Here is a 20,648-nt window from a genome sequence, read left to right on the forward strand (position 1 = left end):
TATACAGTTCTCTTCATTGCAATTTTGAGAACTTTCAAAACAATATATTACAAAAACTCCCAATTTTTAAAAATCTACTGAAGATATGCAGAGAAAATAGACAGAATATGTTATGTAGCATTAGCCCAGATCTGCTAGTTAGCCAAGCAAATATGGCAATCTTGCTTGTAAGATTGCCTCAGAAAAAATCAGTTTGAGGTGTTCATTCAGCTGCTGAAAGTTTGTGATACTTAATGGTTCATGAACTGGGCATGCCGCAAATCATGGGTTTGTTCCCACCCATCAATATTTAAAAGTATACAAATAAAAGAAGCAGTAGTAGAAGAAGAAGAGTTAGTTCTTATATGCCGCTTTTCCCTACTCGAAGGAGGCTCAAAGCGGCTTACAGTCACCTTCCCATTCCTCTCCCCACAACAGACACCCTGTGGGGTGGGTGAGGCTGAGAGAGCCCTGATATCACTGCTCGGTCAGAACAGTTTTATCAGTGCTGTGGCGAGCCCATGGTGACTCCAGCTGGTTGCATGTGGAGGAGTGCAGAATCGAACCCGGCATGCCAGATTAGAAGTCTGCACTCCTAAGCACTACACCAAACTGGCTCTACACCAAATTAATCAATATTAATGGTAGTAAATTATTCAAACAATCAGTTCAGCCTTCTAAGTCTTTCCCCAAGGAAATCAAGTATCTCTATGTTACCTTATTATATAATAAGAAGATATATATATATATATATATGTGTGTGTGTGTGTGTGTGTGTGTGTGTGTGTGTGTTATATATATATATATCTTATCTTTAAACCGCCCGTGGCGCCACGGGCGCCACGGACTAAATAAAGCGTTAAGGGCTGCCGAGGTGGGATTTGTCCGTGATGAGGAAGGGTCCGGATTGGACCCTTCCTCACGACAGACAATCGGAGGGACCAATCGGCAGGCGCGAAGCGCCTCTCGCCGCGTCAGGCCGCCGCCCGAGGGAACCCCCGGCAGGACCCCTGAGGGAACCCCCTGAAGACTCTTCAGATAACTGTCTTTCTACGTCGCCGTTCCAGAGAGGCACCAAACGTCATCGGGTACGGCTGAAGATCCTCTCAGTCAGGACCTTTACAAACGGCCTCACTCCGCCTCCAGAGCGAGAATGGTGGGGGGGAGGGAGGGAGGCGGGGAGAAGAGCAGGATTCGATCCGCGCTCTTGACTCACGGGAAGCGCCGAGCTCCTATTGCTCGCGGAGTAGCCCGACGCTGAGAGCGGCTGTCGCCCCGGGAGACAGAGGCGGCAGAAGCCGGAAGCGAGCGTTAAGTGCGGTGGACGGGGCGGGGCCGGGCGCGGTTCATTCAGCAGGGCGACCATGGGCTGCTTCTTCTCCAAGAGGAGGAAAGAGGCCAAAGAGCCGCCGTTGGGCGCTGAGAGCGGGGACCGGAATGCCGCCGGCGACCCGGGAGCCGAGAAGCACCCGCAGTACAGTTGGGACCAGCGAGCCACGGTGAACCGCCATTCCTCTCTCGCCTCTCGAGCAGCCGCCCCTCTGGCCAGGGCAGGGCGACCCTCGAGGGGACTCGCCCCCTTCCCTTCCCACCCCTGGAGCCCTGCCCTCCGCCAAGACCCGCCGCTCCTTCCCTTCGCCTCCCGCCTGGCTTCTTCCTCGCGCCTCTGCATGGGAGCCGCCTGTGCCTGTCGTGGACGGCAGTCGGAGCGGACCTCGAGGGCCGGGCTCCTGCGCACTTCTGGCGGCCCCGGGAGGCTCCGCGGGCATCCTCGCGTCCTCCAGGAAGCGCCTGGGGTTAGTGCTGGCCCTCGGCGCCCTGCAAGCTCCCGGCTGCCTCCTCGGGCGGACGGGGGAGGAATCGAAAGTGCATCCTCTTTCTCAACAGATTTCCCCCCAGTATTTTCTGCCGCATCTTGGAGTTCTGGTTTCAACCAGAACGTTAGCGGCTGCTGGGGGCCCCCTGCCTTGTGGCCTGACGCGGCGAGAGGCGCGAAGCGCCTCTCGCCGCGTCAGGCCGCCCCCCCCCCGAAACAACGCCGCCCAGGGCAGCCACCGCCCAATCGGACTGCCGCCGCCGCTGGAAGAACGCCGCCGAGGGAGCACCCCCCCACAGTCAGTCCCTAGCGCCCGCTGCATTTAGCTGCAGCGGGCTTGATTACTAGTTATATAATAATGCGGACTTGTGTTTGTTGGCCTTGCAACAACAGAAATAAAAGACTGTTGCATATCACTGTTTGTCAAGTCTCTTTCTAATCAACAGTCAACTAATCAGTTTTCATCCTTTAATACCAAATGTAACATCAACAACAGCAAAACAGCAAAGAAACTGCCATTTTCTGTCCTGTGGTATATACATACTATAATTCAATTAAGCCTCCATACGAAACATAATAAATACACTTTAGATTATCTTTTTGCTGGATTCTTTTCAAACCAGATGGTGACAATTGGAAGAAAGTAGCATTCACTGAAAATGGACGTGTTAGCATAATGGCTTGTGGAAAGCAGATCGTGCGCAAAGAGGATTGATTGTCTCTCTTTACGGGTTAAAAAGCAAGAGAGAATATTAGCCTTTTCAAAATCACCTTTAATTCTCTCCACATAGCTGCTTCACACCACATGCCATAACAAATGTCATCCCATTTATGTGTAGAACACAGTTTTGCAAGCATCAGCTACCATGGGTAGTGTGTACAAGTGGGTAGTGTGTACAAGTGGACAGATGTGTTAAAATGTACATTAAACACTTGGAATATGATATAAATTATTATACATTAATAACGAGTGTACATTGTCTGAGGCAATTTTATTTTAGGGTTGTAAAAAAGCAGACTGAACCACCACAACACCCTTCAGATGAGGATTTTGTGATACTCCTTTGAACTAATCGCTAATGCACTTGCCAGAACTAAGAGATGGCTAAGATATCTTCTTAATTAAAGCTTTAAAAGCTTTTTAAAGGCTAAATCACGACTGCTGTTTCAGTCTAATCTACATACTGACGGTATGGCTGTTTTTCATCAGCATCCTTTTTTTTAATGGGCATTAGCAGAGCTGTAAATATTATTCACACTTCCAAATTTGTTCCGTTCAGAGGCCTTTGTTATTTTGAAGACCAATAATATAACCCCATGTCTTTTGTTTAGGACCCAGGGTGGTAAATTTAGTAGGACTTCTTAAATTCCCACAGAGCATAGAACAGGTAATGAGATAAAAGCTAATAGATTCTTCTGGCCTGATCTTCTCTAGGTATTGAACTGCCAGGTGAGTACCGATGCATAAACAAACTCTACCTTCTTTCTGTCCTGAATTGTTCCTTTGGTATTCTTCGGATTGTACTGCTGACAGACCCAGTTTGGGACAGAGCTTTGTTCCTTTACAAAAGGCTGTTTATTGCTTTTTTTCTTAACAAATTTAATAGTTTTATGGTAGACCTATTGTAATCTGTGAGGCTTGTTCAATTCTAATGAATCAACACCTATATCTTCTGTCTGATGGAGCCACTACAGTTCAGCTGTCACGCGTATTTCATGTGTGCTAATCAGCTACTCCCTACTATTGCGTGAACTTTTACTTCTTGGTCTTTCTTATGAAGAGAGGCCACCTGAACAGCAAATAGGATTTAGTCATTCCTAAAGACTAACGAATGGAAATTGGATTTGAGTGAAATGCTCAATATCAGGGCATAATGGCATCCATGGGTCCCACCTATGGACCACACCACCACTTTAAAGGGATTTAAAAAGACTGGTAGGGCCTGTTCCTGTTTGGCTTGCATGGCATTTTAAAATCCCTTTAAAATGGCATTGTCATCCGTGGGTTGGATCTGTGGGTGCTGTCATATCTAATTTAGCCCTCCGTAATAATAGCCCTCCACTTCCATGTCTACTAGGAGAGTGGAGTCTCTAGCGTACCAAGGAGCCATTGTACCATATCACAATCTTCATGAACCAGCTCAGTTCATGTGAAGCTTTTTTTCATTTGTGACAGTTCATGGTTCAGTTTGTGGGTTTGCCATGAAGCACAAAATGTCTCAAACCACTTTTTCCCCATTCGTGCCCATCTGTGTTTGGAAGCCTCAAATATTGGGGATGTAGTAGCAATGCCATTTGATGGTGTTATGTATATATGCATATTATCATGTTAAGATATATTCACTGCTGATTGCTCCCAGCCACACTTCGAAGTACTGGTCATTGTCTGCAGAATTTTCAGAAGTCTGGAACAAGGTATCTGAAGGATTATGTATATGAACCTAACCTTTATTTTACATCAACTTCAGGTGACTCATTCCAAGTCTTCTTATTTTGTAGACAGGGGGGGGGGTATAAGTAGCAGAATTCTGCCTTGTGGTTCACAGTATAGGAGTCCCTCTCTGTAAAACTTTACCTGATGAATCTTAAGCACCAAGGGACTTTTAAACATCCAGGAGTTTTGCTGTTGTCTTCATGATTTGTTGAATGTATGAACACTTGGACTCACGATCCATTGACACCCTGTCTTGCAACTCTTGACTGATAGTGAAGGTTAGAAAGAAGAGTCTTTTTGTCCCACCATCAATTTTGTACAATATTTCTGGTTTGAAGACTCTTACAAATATGGTTAAAACATTTCTGCAAATGTACTGTTTTTATTCTTCTCCTTTGCCTCCTGTTTGGTTCTTATTTAATTTCCATTACTGATTTTCCATACTACTGTTCGTTATATATAATAGTGTTTTGCCTTAAAAGCAAGTGCTGATGACTGTGGGATAGAAACATTTATAACAATAAAAAAGACTAAAAAACACAACAGCTGCAATTTAGCTATTCACACGCCCCATCCATTGATTTCAAATGGGCTATTTACGGGAGACCTAGTGAATTGCACCCAACAGTGACAAAACAGATAATGCAAAATGGTCTTGTATTGAAGCACTTTCAGAGATAAGTGCCTGCAGGTAAGGCACCTTGAATCTATTAGGAAAAACTGCTCCTGCCTATAATTTTCAATCAGTCACCATATTGTTCAAAGGGGACTGATAGCATAAGCACCACATAAGTGCCATATTGTATTCTTGCATTTTATTCAGGATCCCTGCAGATTTATGTCCAACATATGCAACGCCACCTCAGCATAATTGCAGCTCTTACTTGGAGGCAGATCCTTCACTTTGGGAATGTGGAAATGTTCCTGGAAGTGTCTGAGCTCATCTTCTTCATCCATCCGCAAAGCAACTTTCTTATCCACTGGGCTACACGCTAGCTGTGAGGCAATGCTTTCTATAATGGTTACTGGTGAGCCATTAGAAGACAGATCCATTTCCAAGTTATTTATTTCCCACTCTAAAAATGAAAAGGAAAGGGAGGAAATCTCCATTAAAATTCAATGCCATACATATTGGCTAGCATCTAATGTGAAGATTATTGCTATGTCTGCAGAGTTACAGACTTAGAGCTTTTAAAAGTGAATGCCTGGGAATGGAAGGGGAAAGGGAAAAGTTCTCAGATCCAGCATTTTTCAAGGCAACATACTGCTGTTGCCCTAAAGCCATTAGTTTTAAACATGCTTTCACTGTAAAGCGATATCAGCAACTTCTGTGCTCCACCACTGCTCCAGCAGCAGTAACAAATTCTATAGTGTCATTCATACTTGCAGAATCAGAAAGCCACAGGCAGCATTATTGTTTCTACAATCTGTGCTTCTGAAAATAGCAGCTGCATCACCGCATTTAAACTTGCATTTTCAAGCCTGAGCAATCTCCCTGCTCCTTTCCTTTCATGGGAGCTAAAGGAGGGGTGTGGAAGTATTTAAAGTTGATAAGCATGAGTTAAAATGGGCAGCCCAGGATGGTTGTGTCTTTAAGTGCAAAAGGGGCAAGCAGTATCTTTCTAGACCCAGAAATCCTTCTTGCCTTGTTTACCTCTCTTCATTCTTGCAGCTATATTATTTGTATTGACTCACTCAACCCCGGGAGTTTAACCCTGAACACAAGTGTGAAGAGCAGGGGTAGTCAAACTGCGGCCCTCCAGGTGTCCATGGACTACGAATGCTGGCAGGGGCTCATGGGAATTGTAGTCCATGGGGATCAGGAGGGCCGCAGTTTGACTACCCCTGGTTAAGAGTATTCATCCAACATTCAGGGCATTCAGAACAGACATCATTTCTCGTTCTTCAAATTACGCCATGTGTCACCCAAATAAAATAAAATCAATAAGCCAGCATTCATTGTTTACATTTCTTGTATTTAGAAAATGTATGTGTCTGGGCTCAAGAGAAATGCTCAAGGCAGCAAAGAAAACTGCCTTAGTCTGAGTCTGACCACTGGTCTATCCAGGTCATTAGCAGCTGCCTGGCATCTCAGGTGAAATGCATTCACATCACCTACTGCCTGATCCTTTTAGCTGGAGGTGCTGAGGATTGATTCTCAGACATTCTGAATGACGAGCAGATGCCCTATTGCCCTATCATCCACGCCCCCTACCAAAGAGAGAGCAACAAGTCAAAAAGATTGTTCACGTATTTATGAATTTATAAACCTTCAACCATGGCTTTGGTCAAATGGGAGTCTTAGTGAATCTGAAGTCATATGTGGCTAACAGCCAGATGGTACTCATCCAAGGATCAAATGGGGTCACTTCCATTAATTAATGTCAATAATGCAGTAGTCCCATTAATCATTAATTTAGTTAGCAGCACTGGAGCAACAATTCACGGTGAACTATGCCAGGCAACCAACTTCCCTTTCTTCAATATGAACCACTGATTATTAGTTAAATTAAAAATAATTTCTTCCATTAATTATTGGATAGTTACTATATCTGCCAAACATGGGCTCCAGATTACCTTCATTCAGAAACTAATACAAGTAAAATATTTCAGTGTGCCATGGAGAAATACTAATGCCTTAAAAACTTATCTGCATCTTGATATTGGTAGAAGGAGGACACAAAAATCCAGCTGGTTCCAGTAAGACTGTTCTTATTTGATGAAGTCTTGTGTTTTCATAATTGAAAGATTTTAATGGTCACTGAACTGGTTGGAAGGGCAGTATAAAAATGGCAACATGCTGTAGTGGTTAAAAGTGGCAGCATCTAATCCGGAGAACTCGGTTTGACTCCCCACTCTTCCACATGCAGCCAGCTGGGCGGCCTTGGGCCAGTCACAGTTCTCTCAGAGCTCTCTCAGCTCCACATATCTTATAGGCTGTGGTGAGAGGAAGGGAAGGTGATTGTAAGTTGCTTTGCGGCTCCTTCTGGTAATAAAAAACAACTCTTCTTCAAAATAAATAAATCCCAAGCATCCCCTTTAAGGCTATTGAAATCAATAGGCTTAAAAGGGTTTAGCTCTGCATAGGACTATGCTGTAAATATTACTATTAACCAGGACCTTCAGCTATTGTTGGCACACAGCAAGCATAAAACCAGTTATCTAAACATAGTTTCCTATGATAAAATAAAGTTTAAAATGAATGCATTTGGCCCTCTGAAATACACTCTGAAGCATTAACACCCAAGAGACTCTTATATGGCTCATTTGTCAACACAGGAGAAAGTATTTAGCTCTGGAAATCACAAAGCAGAGTTCATTTTCTACTTTGATTTAATTCTGTGTATTTCGGCTTCTCCTTTTGCCCCCATTGTTTTCTGGCTGTCCAATTTCATTTCTAATTCTAAAAGCAGAGTTTCTTACCTTCAGGTAATGAGCAGTGTGCTTTCTGACAGGATTTATTCTCTTGTAGGATACAACTCCCTTTCCACCAAAGTCTCTCCCTATAGCAGCCTCCTATGTTTGCCTTTTACTCATGCCTCTGAACTTCGATCTTCTCAGCCCACTCTCCTCCTGTCCCGATATCGAACATTCTTGCACAAGCACGAAAAAGGCCTCTCAAGAATTCACACACTATCACCAACTTTAGCATTTGACAATTTTACATAGCATTTTAATTCTATTCCTTACTCCTCTTTTTAATACTGCCTTTGACGTTATATTTTTTCACTCACCCTTATCCCAGTTTCTTCCTCTCCCGTTTTATTTCGTGCCATTTTCACCATCAGATTTTCATTTCGCCTCCTTCAGATGTAGATAAAAAAGGGAGGGGCGGCTTGCCATTAGCTCCTGCAACCTCAATTTTTAGCGAAACAGACGAAGTCTAAATTTAAAAAGCTAGGAGAGCTCTACTATCTATTCTGTAATCATAAATATCTGGCACACGTATTTTCTTAATTGTAGGCGGAGGTGGCTCTTGAGTTCAGGAGTTGAAAATAACTGGAAGAAGTGGTAATCAAAATAGTTTGGTAGCGTTATTAATTTAAAAGTTACCTTTTCAACATTAATTTTGTTTTAAATATTTTTACCCCACCTTTGTCCTAAGGAGGCCTCCAGGCAGCTTACAAGGAATTAAAAATAAAAGTAGGGACACCCAGGCTTTCACAGATATGTGGGATACATACCTCCTCCGGAGGTCTTTAATCCATCCCCCCCCCTCTATCACAAATACACACACGCAAACACACATGCAAACCTTTTCGCTCCACACTTCCACATCCCCCCTCTCTCCTTCCCTCTGCCTTCACCAACCTACTCCCTGGTCCCTCTCTCCCAGACATACACACACACAAACATGCACACACAGAGTCCTCCCCCCATCCCTCCTTAACTCTTCTCCTAGGAGGGCCCCAGCCTCTTCCAGTCTGGAGGACAGTGCCTGGGCCTGCACTAGCATTGCAGCCTGCGAGCTGGCCTCCAGAGGCCTGGAGGGCAGCCACTCCACCCCCGGGAGACTTGGGGCCTCCCCCCAGCCCCCAGAGGCCATCCCAGCACCCAGATTCCCTGGTCCCTCCCCCTCTCTCCTTACCTTCATAGCAGTGCTTGCCCACCTGGCCTCTGCACCACCTGTCTGGGTAGGGTGGCGCTGCCTGCCCAGCCGCCCCATTGCCCCATGACTGCCCAGGTGCCCTGGCCTCCTCCCACAATGGCCCTTGCTGCCCCAGCTTGCTGCCTGCTGCAGTGTCCTGCAGCTGCCCCAGCCTCTTCTGGTGCACTCCCTGGGGTGATGCTACAGACATCATGTCTGTACCAATTTCCATGCCAGGGACAGCACCAGAAGATGTGTCCCACATCAATAACACAAATTTCAGCCTTCTGAGAGAATAAAATAAGAACAAAAATCTTGCTGTGATATTTATCTTTTATTCTCACCTTTCTAAAGATCTCTAACTTACTCATTCTTGGAATGAGTAAATATGAGAAACAAGCTAGTGATCTTTTTTTTTTTTGTTAAAACATCAGTTTCCCTGGAAGAAAAATAGTCAGTTTTCTGTGACAGCACAACATCACTCTGGGAACTGAGTAGAAAAAAAAATTATCTCTCCCAGAAGAGGGAAAAATGTTTACTTTAAATTTTTATTTCATCCTTTTGTTGTGCTTCTGAAAGCCAGCAGGTTTTGAAAATAAAAATCTCAAAGTATGGATCCCAGCATTATAGTGGTGCTTCCATTACCCAAGTACCTAGTCCTTCGGTGGGGACACCCATTTTCTCTGGGTCCGGGATGATCAGGGATGACCAGGTAAGTTCCTAAGTAGGCACCATGTGTGTGATCCTTAAAGAGGCATGCAAGCCATGGTCTCCCTGGTCCCACCCCACGCAGGGTCATACTGCTACACCCAGCACACCTAAGCATCCCCAGCATGCCCTGCATGCCTCCTGTTATCAGTTCTGTGACCTCTTTTGTGGCCATGGGCACCTCTGCTGCCACAGTCTTGCAGCCTACAATAAGGGCATCCCTGTGTTTGTTGCAACTTTCCCATCCTCCCACTCTATATTGGATAGCCCAGGCATGCTGGATTCCATCACTGACTAGTATTTGGATGGGAGACTTCCAAGGATTTGGACTAAGGCTGTGTGAGTCAGCTGCCAAAGCTGCCGTTTCTCCCCGTAGCAGCCAGCGCTGCACTGTGGGAGTGGAGGCACAGATGCTGGCATGCCAGTCGATGCACACAGAGCTCAGGTGACATGTGAAACAAGAGTTAAAACTAACTGGTTAGTAAGCCAACTTTAAATCCTGATTTCAGAACCTGATGTTATATGCACCTGCTCTACACAGTTAGTGCAATATCCAAAGTTCTGATCATGACACAATCCATAGATCCATGTAAACAGAGCAAACTAATTTGGAAACCAATAATGCAAAAGCGGAGTCATTTTGACAAGTAGGGTTATTTCATATTCCTAAGTTTAATTATTCTTTGTAAAGCATCGCTTAATTTTTTTAAAAAATCCGATCTAGTGACAGAGTAATTCTAAATAGAATTATATCCTTCTACGTCGGTGCGCATGGAATGATAGAACTGTATTTAGGGTTCCAATGTAACTTCATAAGAGGGATATGAATTCTAGTCGAAAAAAAGAGAATCCATCGCACAATCTTCCATAAAATCTAAATAACTGGTTTTAGAAATGTATAACATGCACACAATTTGCAACCAATTGCATTTTGAGCAGGTTTATCAGGATATCACTGCTCCCTCTTTGACAGCTGCAAGAAACCAGAGATTTGTTGAATACAAGAGCCATTTCCCAGGTTTCATTCAGGGTATAAAAGTACTTTATTGTCAGTTGCTGGCTTTACCACATATTTCATTACAGTTACAGTACGAACAGAGTTTCCTGAGCTTTCCAGGTTATCATTTTGGCACCATTTAAATGTGAGCTCAGATTTTCAGAGGGCCAGTTATTTTTTTCCCAACTCTTTCCTCCCCGCAGATATCTATCTTCACTCTCCCTTATTAGTAGCATTCCTTATAAATGAATAGAAAAACACACTGTGGTTCCTCTGAAATCACAAACTGCATCTTGCATACGCATGCTGAGCTCCTGGAATTTTTTTGCTTTGTTTGACATACCTTTTCCTTCCCCATTTTGTTTTATCTTGCCTTTGGGACATGCCTCCTTTGCTTTATGGGGCTGTTTTCCATTGCATGACCTTTTACTGATCTCTTCTTTCTGTTATGTTGCTATACCAGCTAGTACAGTTAAGTCCCCTTTGAACCATTTAAAGAATTGTTAAGCCACCAAGTCCCCAGGTGCAATAGAATCTAAGGGTAGAAATGAGTAACTTGATCCTTCTATAACATGTCCACACTTAGAGAACATAATATTTTAAATTGTGGATTAACCATGGTTTTAGCATAATATATATATAAAAAACAAGATCTGTTGACTTGCAGAGGGCATTTTGGGCTGGAATAAGACATGACACATCAATGTTGGGGATAACCAAGGTCACAGGGAGGGTTGGCACAGCATGGGAGAGGGAGCGTGACCTAGCAGTCAGTAGACTGCATCACAACCCATGGAATCCAGAGGGGCCCTGGGGATCTGCACCATTTCCCGCCAGGAGAGCAGATCCCCTTGCCTACTGGAGTCCACCGCTAAGGAAAGCAACCTATGTGGGGGAACCAATTGGGCACAAACTTCAGTTGGTTGTCCCCCAGGCCACCTGGCAATGAGCTCCAGGCCACCCTGCTGGGTCAGCTGCACTCGTTTATGTGCTGCCTCATATGAAAGCCCCAATCCACAGGGAGTGTGATTGCACACTGGACTCCCTGCCAATAGGCTCCATGACATACAAACCCACAGCTGTGATGAATCATTAACCATGAAAACATCTACCTCAGACATAATAACAAGGTTGTGTTTCCCTTAAAGGAGGGAGGGAGGGAGGAAAGGAGGGAGGGAGGGAGGGAGCTCTCCATGGTGTCCTGGGAAAGGGGCCAGGACTCACACCCATGGTGCCTGTAAAGGCACCATGGGTCCTGCCCTGCTGGCTGACATGTGCATGTTGTCTTAATGCAGCATGTGCCACAGACAAGCCACAAAGCTGCCATGTCCACTTCCAGCTGTCCTCTGTGGCATCAACAGTCAGCTGAGGTGAGTCTCAGCAGTGTTTTCTTAACATTGCCAAGCTAACCTCATTTATTCTGCAATGACCATGTGAAAGAATTTAGAATTACTTGGAATAAACGTGTTGCACTGGACATCCCAAAATAGCATGGTATGAGACATAATAAACTTGCTTATTTGACAACTGTAGTCTTATTCTGCCCTAGCCTTAACACCAGGTCCCCTAGGTGGTTAGCAATGTCTGTATGGAGGAACTGCATAGATTATTTTGTCAACTGAGTTCTTTAATAACAGTGTTGGGAAATTAAAATGGTTTAATGATAAACACAGTTCCAGCTTTGGTATCAGGCCCTATGAATACAGTTCACTAACAGCGGTGCTTGCTATAGTAGAACACACCTCTTCACTAGAGCAGCAAGGTTCTTTGTACCTCACCATTGGATTCCTTCCAAATTTCAAGCACTAACAGACAGTGTCTATCGTGGATCAGCCAGGTCTCAGCAATGTTGAGGACTCCCTAGAAGAAGAAGGGGCCAGTATAGCTAAACCAGAAACAGCAGAAGCCAACAAACAGGAGGAGGTAGTGAAAGCATGCCAACACTTACAGCCCAGAGCTTGTCCAGTATCACCTGTACCTCCCACCAGCTCTGATCCAGCACATGAAAGCCAGCTGCCTGTTTCCAGCTCTTTAGGCTCACCTGCACCATTAGAGAGATAAAGGCACAGCCTTAGAGCTGCAGGCTAAAAGGATAAGCACTCACCTTATGGCTAGATATAAGCACCCTGCTGAAAATGATGATGAGTTGTTACAGGATTGGGTCTAAGCAGCTGAATGTATATAAAACCGCTGAAGGGACATTGTGGAGTTTGAATGCAAAAGAAGCTATATGTTGACACTTCCTTGAATCCTGAAACCCTTGACCTCTTGGACTGGACTATTATGCTTACCTGACCTCTGGAATCTTGAACCTTGGACTGAAATGACTTTTTATCTTATATTCCCTTTGGTTTTAGCTATTTGAATGAATTGTGAAAGTTGCTGCAATCTGATATCAGGACCTAGTCTGAATATTAGTGTCATCATAACATGTAAAATTGAGGCTGTCCATCCAACCAGAAAGCATCCATAATGAGCCCCACCCACCAAGTGGCTTTGGAACATTCAGCATAGTGAAGCAGCACGGGAGGGAGTGCTTAAAGGGTCTACTCTAAGCACAAGCATTACAGCTGATGAATCAGCTGTAATGTGTATGTGGAGGACAGTGCTCTGTTAAACACTCCCTCCCTGTCTTTGCACGCTGAGGGGAGTATTTAAAGGGACCATGGGTTGTCTAGAGCCTGTTGTACTTTTTTGCAACTGGCTTTACTGCTAGTTATTAATATTTGTCTGGCTTTCCTTGCTAATGTTATCTTTTTTATAACTGCCTAGAAATCTGGGACTTTTTAAATAGCTGTATGCCTCCTGAGATAGCATTGTATTCTTCTTTTAACTAAACATGTACAAAACCCAAAATACCAGTACTATGGCTAGGTATCAATGTTTTGTGCCAATTTTGTTGGTCCTAAAAAACAGTATTATACAGATGTAGTTCTTGTTTTTCATAGACCAATATGGTGACTTACAACTTTTGGGAACAATAAGTGCTATTAAAAACAAACAGCATTAGCCTACAAAGAATTCAGCCTAGTCATTGCTTTAATACTACTTGCATACACAAGTGTATTCTTTGGCTGGAATATTTGATCACAATTATTACTTTATTGATTTTCCCAAATGATATTTTGCTAGTTAGGTTGCCTCTATTATACTCTAAGGGATTTTTCAGCCATCAGTTTTTAGCAAGGCTTTTCTTGTGGTTCCATGCAGGAAAGATTACAGTCCACAGGAAAACCTCATCATTTCAGGCAGTTACTCACATGGAATGTTCTTCCTAGGGAGGTCAGAGAGCACCCTCCCCTTCCAACACCAACTTAAAATTTGCTGCTTTATGTTAACTTAGAGATAGAGATGTATTGTTGAAGGGCGTTTAGTTTTAGTTTAATATTGAAATTTGTTATTTAAGGTTTAGTCTGGTGTGTATGTTTAAATTTCTTTTATATCTGTGTTGTCATTGTTATACAATGGTGACAATGTATATGTGTATATATAAATATATATAGCACAGTTAATCAATTCACATTCAATTCAAAAGGGGCGGGTGCATCTAGGGGTGCCAAAGCATTTTACAGTATAGCAGTTTCACTCAAATTCTGGAGATTTGTATTGGATATGTCAAAGGTATTGTGTGAGGCACAAAGTAGAAAGGATATTTGTCCATGAGCCGGGTCAGAGTTCTCCTAGCTTGACTCACCTATCCTGCAGCTGACACAAGTTGTGAAAATATGGGGGAGGGGTTGTGGCTCAAGGGTACAGCATGCAGAAGGTCTCAGTTTCAAGCTTTGGCAGATTTGGTTAGAAGGATCAGCTGATAGGATATGTGAAAACATAAAACCTCTGCCTAATAGCCTGCTGTCAGTCTGAATAGACAATAGTGACCCCACAGAATTAATGGTCTGATTCAAAATAGGGGTGCATGTTCTGGTGCGCTTCGGCCGCTTCCTTATTTCAGAATAAGGAATTGTTCATGTGTTTGTTTCCTCAAATGTCTAGGGCCCAGTTGGGATAAAAACTGTGGCACAATGAGAGGAGGGGCTTCAGCTTCCCTCCCCTGTACCATTTCCCAAAAATATCCTGAAGATGAGCTGTCTCTCGTATTTGACTCCATACAATTAGCCAATACTGCTCTAAATTCTGTTCAGTTTAAACCACAGTTGACTAAACAGTTAAAGGGTCCTTTATTAGTATTCCTTAATGTGCTGCGAGAAACTCTTAAACTAGTTGCCATTGTCTAAAAACTATGGAAACTACAAAGCTATTCATGTCTCATGAGTAGCTTTAAGGAAGGTTACAGGTTTCCATAGGGACTGCTTGTGATCTTTCGAAAGTGCATTTCCCTCCAGCAAATTATAAACATTCAGGAGAATTGCTAAATGTCACTCAAAACCTAATACTCTGACATCGTACTTCACATTTTACTTACATTATAGTACAATATACTTTAAGTATATTAAAAAAACTTTCTTAAATGCAAAAAGTAGACTGAGCTGGTTATATGTAAAGGTAAAGGTAAAGGTATCCCCTGTGCAAGCACCGAGTCATGTCTGACCCTTGGGGTGACGCCCTCTAGCGTTTTCATGGCAGACTCAATACGGGGTGGTTTGCCAGTGCCTTCCCCAAGTTATATGTAGCAGCATGCAATTTCAGAGTGTAGAACATTTTTTAAGTAGTCTATGAGAAATGCATTGTTTTGATCTTCCCAGACCTTTACAGAAGATCCAGATCTCTCCTTTTCATTAATTATTTCCTATTGTAACACCCCTGGGGGCAGGAGAACATTATACTCAAAATCCACGAGGAGGTTCTTAACACCACAAATCCAGTCACTGTTTCTTGAATCGCTTTTTTCATTTGTCGTAATAAATCCCTGAATATGTGGATCAGCTCACCCAGCTCAGGGTTATACTATATTACCTGGGAAAGAGCCACTTACCTCTTTCTTCTCCTGCCAACTTCCTCCCCCTTCCTCCCTTTGTATAACCCCAGCCTCACATCTAGTATTTGAATTAAACCTTATCCCCCTCTCTTCTTTTCCCTGCCTTGCCTCACAACACCTGGGCCTAGACAGCCATTGCAAGGGCTGCTTGTTGCTGAGACTACTGCAACTTTCTGCCTTTTAACCCACCCTGCTCTAAGCAGGTGAGTCTGGCTGCTGGGTCCAAGGGCCTGTCCTGTTAAACAATTTGATTCTTGGAAGCTTGTCACCCTTTTTGAATTTTCCATCACATAGAATCTGTTTAGATAAAGTTATGTGATATCATTTTAACTCCTACAATTTGTCTCTTTTCTTGCAAAAGCATGTTTATCCAGACATCCACAATTTATAAAACAATAACGGTTACATACAAGCGGATTCATATGCAATACTAGGAGAAGCAACTAACTTTCTGTGAAAGCCAAGTACTCCCATCCTTTAGGCATAAACTGTAAAAACTGCAGAGTTGTCACCCTATTAAAATAAACAGTGCAGATTTAGACAAGCTGCGCTGTTAACAGTCAGAACCCTCCTCTCACAGAGGAGGTTTATCAATGAAATAATTATAAACACCCATCTTGAAAGATCACCCCAAAAACGTAAGTGCAGGACATTGTCTAACCCAAAATGAAACAAAATGGATGCTAGTCAGAAACAAGGCTGGACATGTAATATAATAGTACTTGTAAGAATGGCTGACAGTCTACTTCCACCACTATGCCCTGGATAGATGCATAATTTAGCACAATGGGCCTCCCAAAACCTACTGACTCATCCTTGGTCTAATTCCATTATCACCCAACCTCACTTCCCTGTGCTCATTTACCTTATTTAAACAATGCTTAATTTTATCCCATTAATCCATTAGGCCATCTTGCCCAGTACTTGCAGGGTCATCAAACCTCTTCCACACCATTGTCTATTTCAGAAAAACCCATTAAGGTATAGTTTGTCTGGCAAACATACCCCAGGGTACTTTTTCCCTGTATCTGGACTGCTATGTTGCCCTGGCAGCATTTGTGTGTGTTGAGTGACCACATGCACTCCGACTTTATGGGTCCGCCCCTCTCCTACAGAAAACAACACTGGCTGTTTTGCATGGACTTCTTCAAGAATGGTATTTTCCTTCCCCAAAAGTTTTCCTATTTCCTCTCTGTCTTTCTTAATTAACTCTTGTATGGGTGTATTTATTGACATGCAGGAGAGCAGCTTGGGCTCAAGGAAGACATCCACACATTTCCATTGGCTTAAACAAGACCACTGATTTATTATAACTTCACAAAAGTATTGGCACAGTATGGGAGAGGGAGCCTGACTCGCAGTTGGATGACCACAAGGATCTGGACCCCAATGCTGCCCTGGGGCCCATACAATTCCCCCACTGGGAACACGGGTCCCCTTGCCACTGGGATCCCACTCAAGCAAAGGGCCCACCCGGTTCCCCCACCAGGAATGCAGGTCCCCTTGCCTCTAGATTCCCACTGTAGGGTGCCACCTGGGGTGCCAAGAGGAAGCATACACTTCCCTTGGCCCCACCCCAGGCCACCTGGCACCGTAAACCCTGGGGTGCCAAGGGGAGGCACCTACCTCCCTTGGTCCCAACCAGGTTGGCCTCTCTCGCAGATCTGCCACCTTATAAGGAAGTCCTAAACTTGGGGAGTCCGAAGCACAGACCAAACTCCCCCCAAACAGGCTCCATCCCATGCCAAAACCACCAGATGTGACAAAATGCAATGCAATACATTTTTTTACAATGGCTAGTCAGACATAAGCAATTAGCCAACATGACAGGTTGGGTGCCACCCGCTCATTTCTGGTATCAATGCCAGCTGAAGGCAATTCTTTGCTACTATTTGTGTGCATTTTTGTTTTAATCTTTCCTTTTAATAAGAGCCTTTCTGATTGAGCATCTATTCAGTTTATTTGAGAATTCTCTTAAAGGGAAGAATCCCTATATACATAGGTGGAGAATCCTAGTTACCCCTCTTGCTCTGTCTCCTTAAAGTTAATTTCCCCCAACAGCCTATATGGGTAACAGTTCCATGGGTTGCAGTGTTCTTAAAACTGTCCATGCCAACTGAACAATCCCTGTCTTAAGTCGCTATCTCCACCATGGCAAAGTAAGCCTTTTATATTAACTACTTCAGGAGGAGTGTGGCTGCTGTCTGCAACATCTAAACATAACTTTTGTTAGTTGTTCCTATTTTTTTTTTTTCAAATTGTATTTTTCCCTACTGTATTTTTGTTGAAAGCTGCTTTGGGTCCTCTTGGAGAGAAAGGAAGTAATTATTGCAAGTAAGAAAGCAAAAAAATCCAGCATGTGCAATAACATCATGATGGCCATCCCACTCCTCACATACACCCACTAGTTTGTTTTTTTTTTGGGGGGGGGTATGGGATGCAGATGGCCACCACAGTTCTTTCATATACTTTTTTTTTTCTCATCTTCCTTACAATCATTAGTTACTTCCTTGTGCTCCAAAGGGACACAGAACAGCATATAACAATAAATACAATAGACAAAATGCATTCTTTAACTTATTAAAAAATAGCCTGGTAAACTCTGGGCCAGTCCTGGATCCAAGGAGCCTGTGCGAGACATCGAACAGAGATTTCACATCTAACACCAGTTACCTGACACCCGTTCTCAAAAGGCCACAGGCCAGAAGTCAAGGGATAACAGCCCCTCGGGTTCTTGATTTTCCGCTCACACCCAAAGGCTTGTACGTTTGAGTACATTCAATTTATACCTCTAAGTAGGAAAAACAAATAAAATCTCTGCTTAGATGTCACAGCCAGTGGCTACATTCCACATGCTCAGCACTGTTTCTATTTCCTGGCTCTCCTTCCTTCCCTTCCAGCTACCTCTGGGAAAATGACTTATGTTCAACCTTCCAAAGAAGGAGCAAAAGGATTATCTAGGCTGAAGAACTGAAGCAAATCTTCAAGCAAACACAGTTATTCTTGAAGGCTTCCTGCAGCTTAATAGTGATAGGGTATACCGATCAATTATGACGATATACTTCTCCTTAAAAACCCAACCTTAATAAAGCGCTGAATCCATATTAGACTTATCAAGTCCTTTCTCATGATTTTAAGGCCTAGCCTTCAAAGCTACCCATGAATTTATACTCTTTATCAATTTTATTTTTATATGCTTGGATGGGAAGAATAGGGTTTCCACTTAGCTCCTTCTTCATTATTATTATTATTATTATTATTATTATTATTATTATTATTAGATTTATAGCCCGCCACTCCCTTGCGGCTCGTGGCGGGTAACAATATCGCAATTCCCCATTAAAACCCCATAAAACAATAATAACATTGCCAATATTGCCGGCATGGCAAGAATGGCAGCTCAACTCCCCCCCTCCCTCCCACTACTAGCGGGTGGAGAGGAGGTCCTGATGATGTTTTGCTTCGGGTCCAGAACCCGAGTCCCCGGGGGAGGCATAGATCTATTATCAGCCCCGGCCTCAACCATAAACCTGGCGGAAGAGCTCCGTCTTGCAGGCCCTGCGGAATGTTGAAAGATCCCGCAGGGCCCGCAGCTCTCCCGGGAGCTCATTCCACCAGGTCGGGCCCTGGCCCTGGTCGAGGCCAGGCGTGCTTCCCTAGGGCCGGGAACGACCAACAGGTTTTCACCCGCAGAGCGCAAGGCCCTGCGAGGGGCATAGGGCGATAGGCGGTCCCTCAGGTATGTGGGTCCCAACTCGCGTAAAGCCTTGAAGGTTAGAACCAGAACCTTGAACCGGATCCGGGCAGCAATTGGCAACCAGTGCAGCTGCCTCAGCACTGGCTGGATGTGGGCCCTCCAAGATGTGCCAGTAAGGACCCTAGCAGCTGCGTTTTGCACTAGCTGAAGTTTCCGGATCAAGGACAAGGGAAGGCCCGCGTAGAGCGAGTTACAGAAATCTATTCTGGAGGTGACCGTTGCATGGATCGCTGTGGCTAAGTGTTCGGGGGACAGATAGGGCGCTAATAGTCGGGCCTGGCGAAGGTGGAAAAACGCCTGGCCCGCTACTTTTTTGACCTGCGCCTCCAAAGTCAGGGAGGCATCAATGGCCACACCCAAGTTCCTGGCCTGGGACGTGATGGTGAGTTGCGTCCCTGCCAGGGTGGGTAAGCGCGCTTCCTGGTCCTGCCTCCTACGTCCCAGCCACAGGACCTCCGTCTTGGAGGGGTTGAGTTTCAGGCGACTCTGCTCGAACCATTCTGTCACTGCTTCCAAACATCTGGCGAATGGTTCCGGGGGGGAGTCCGGGCGGCCGTCCATGAGGAGATAGAGCTGGGTGTCATCAGCGTACTGGTGGCAACCCAGTCCAAAACTCCGTACCAGCTGGGCCAGAGGGCGCATAAAGATGTTGAATAATGTGGGGGAGAGGACCGCACCCTGAGGGACCCCACAAGGGAGTCTATAGGAACGCGAGAACTCATCTCCCACTGCAACCCTCTGGGTCCGGTCCTGGAGAAAGGAGCGTATCCAGCGTAACGCTGTGCCCCGTATCCCCGTGCCGGCAAGGCGGTGGACCAACAGCTCGTGGTCCACGATGTCAAAAGCGGCCGACAGGTCCAGAAGAACCAGCACTGCCGACCCGCCCTTATCTGCAACTATGCCTTTATTGTGGCCTGCATGTTGACATCATGGAGAACATTTGTAGTGGCTTCTATTCAACAATTAGTCTGAAAATGTCTTAAATTTAAGTTTTAAAAAAGGACTGATTTCCACACTGAGGTAGTTTCTGGTCCTTAAACGTTAATGCTTAGCACCTTTTGTTACTGTGGCCATATGGACTATCTAATATTCAACTAGAGAACTCTGTCAATATTCCTGGTGATTTGAAATAGACACCATTATTTTTTCAGATTCAGAATCATCCAGAGGAGACATCTGTGTGACTTGATTGTGAAGGAAATCCCAACACTCCACTAGGGCAAGAGTGCCACCTACTGGGATCTTGAACCCCTGGAGATGTGAATGGTAGAATGACCCATTCATTTCAATTCCACATTGGATCATTCTGGATGACTTAATCTTTTTTTGGACAAAGGGCAATCTAGTTTGGACCACGCTACCTATTTGTCATAGAAGTCCAGAGCCATTACCAGATGACTGATGGAAGTGAGACTATATATAGCTCTGACATC

At 44.3% G+C, this 20,648-nt stretch overlaps 1 protein-coding gene across 14 annotated transcripts in view; it reads right to left on the reverse strand.

The window, feature by feature from the left end:
• KYNU (kynureninase) overlaps positions 1 to 20,648 on the reverse strand; it is a 138,623-nt gene that overhangs the window by 109,068 nt on the left and 8,907 nt on the right. For 5 of the 14 annotated variants that reach the window (XR_013228120.1, XM_077320167.1, XM_077320158.1 and 2 more), the window contains exons 1-2: positions 7,653 to 7,805; positions 5,114 to 5,305 (exon numbers count right to left, since the gene is read on the reverse strand). Coding sequence is in view for 12 of the 14 variants with exons in the window: in XM_077320167.1 (XP_077176282.1) it covers positions 5,114 to 5,282 (169 nt within the window). In the remaining 2 variants the exon portion in view is untranslated. Of the gene's footprint in view, positions 1 to 5,113; positions 5,306 to 7,652; positions 7,807 to 7,963; positions 8,034 to 12,264; positions 12,383 to 12,470; positions 12,519 to 12,626; positions 12,761 to 20,648 lie in introns of those variants that run through there. The other 9 variants (XR_013228121.1, XM_077320168.1, XM_077320161.1 and 6 more) reach the window with 8 other exon arrangements.

This window comes from Paroedura picta, chromosome 2, assembly GCF_049243985.1.
Source record: "Paroedura picta isolate Pp20150507F chromosome 2, Ppicta_v3.0, whole genome shotgun sequence".
Lineage (NCBI taxonomy): Eukaryota > Metazoa > Chordata > Lepidosauria > Squamata > Gekkonidae > Paroedura > Paroedura picta.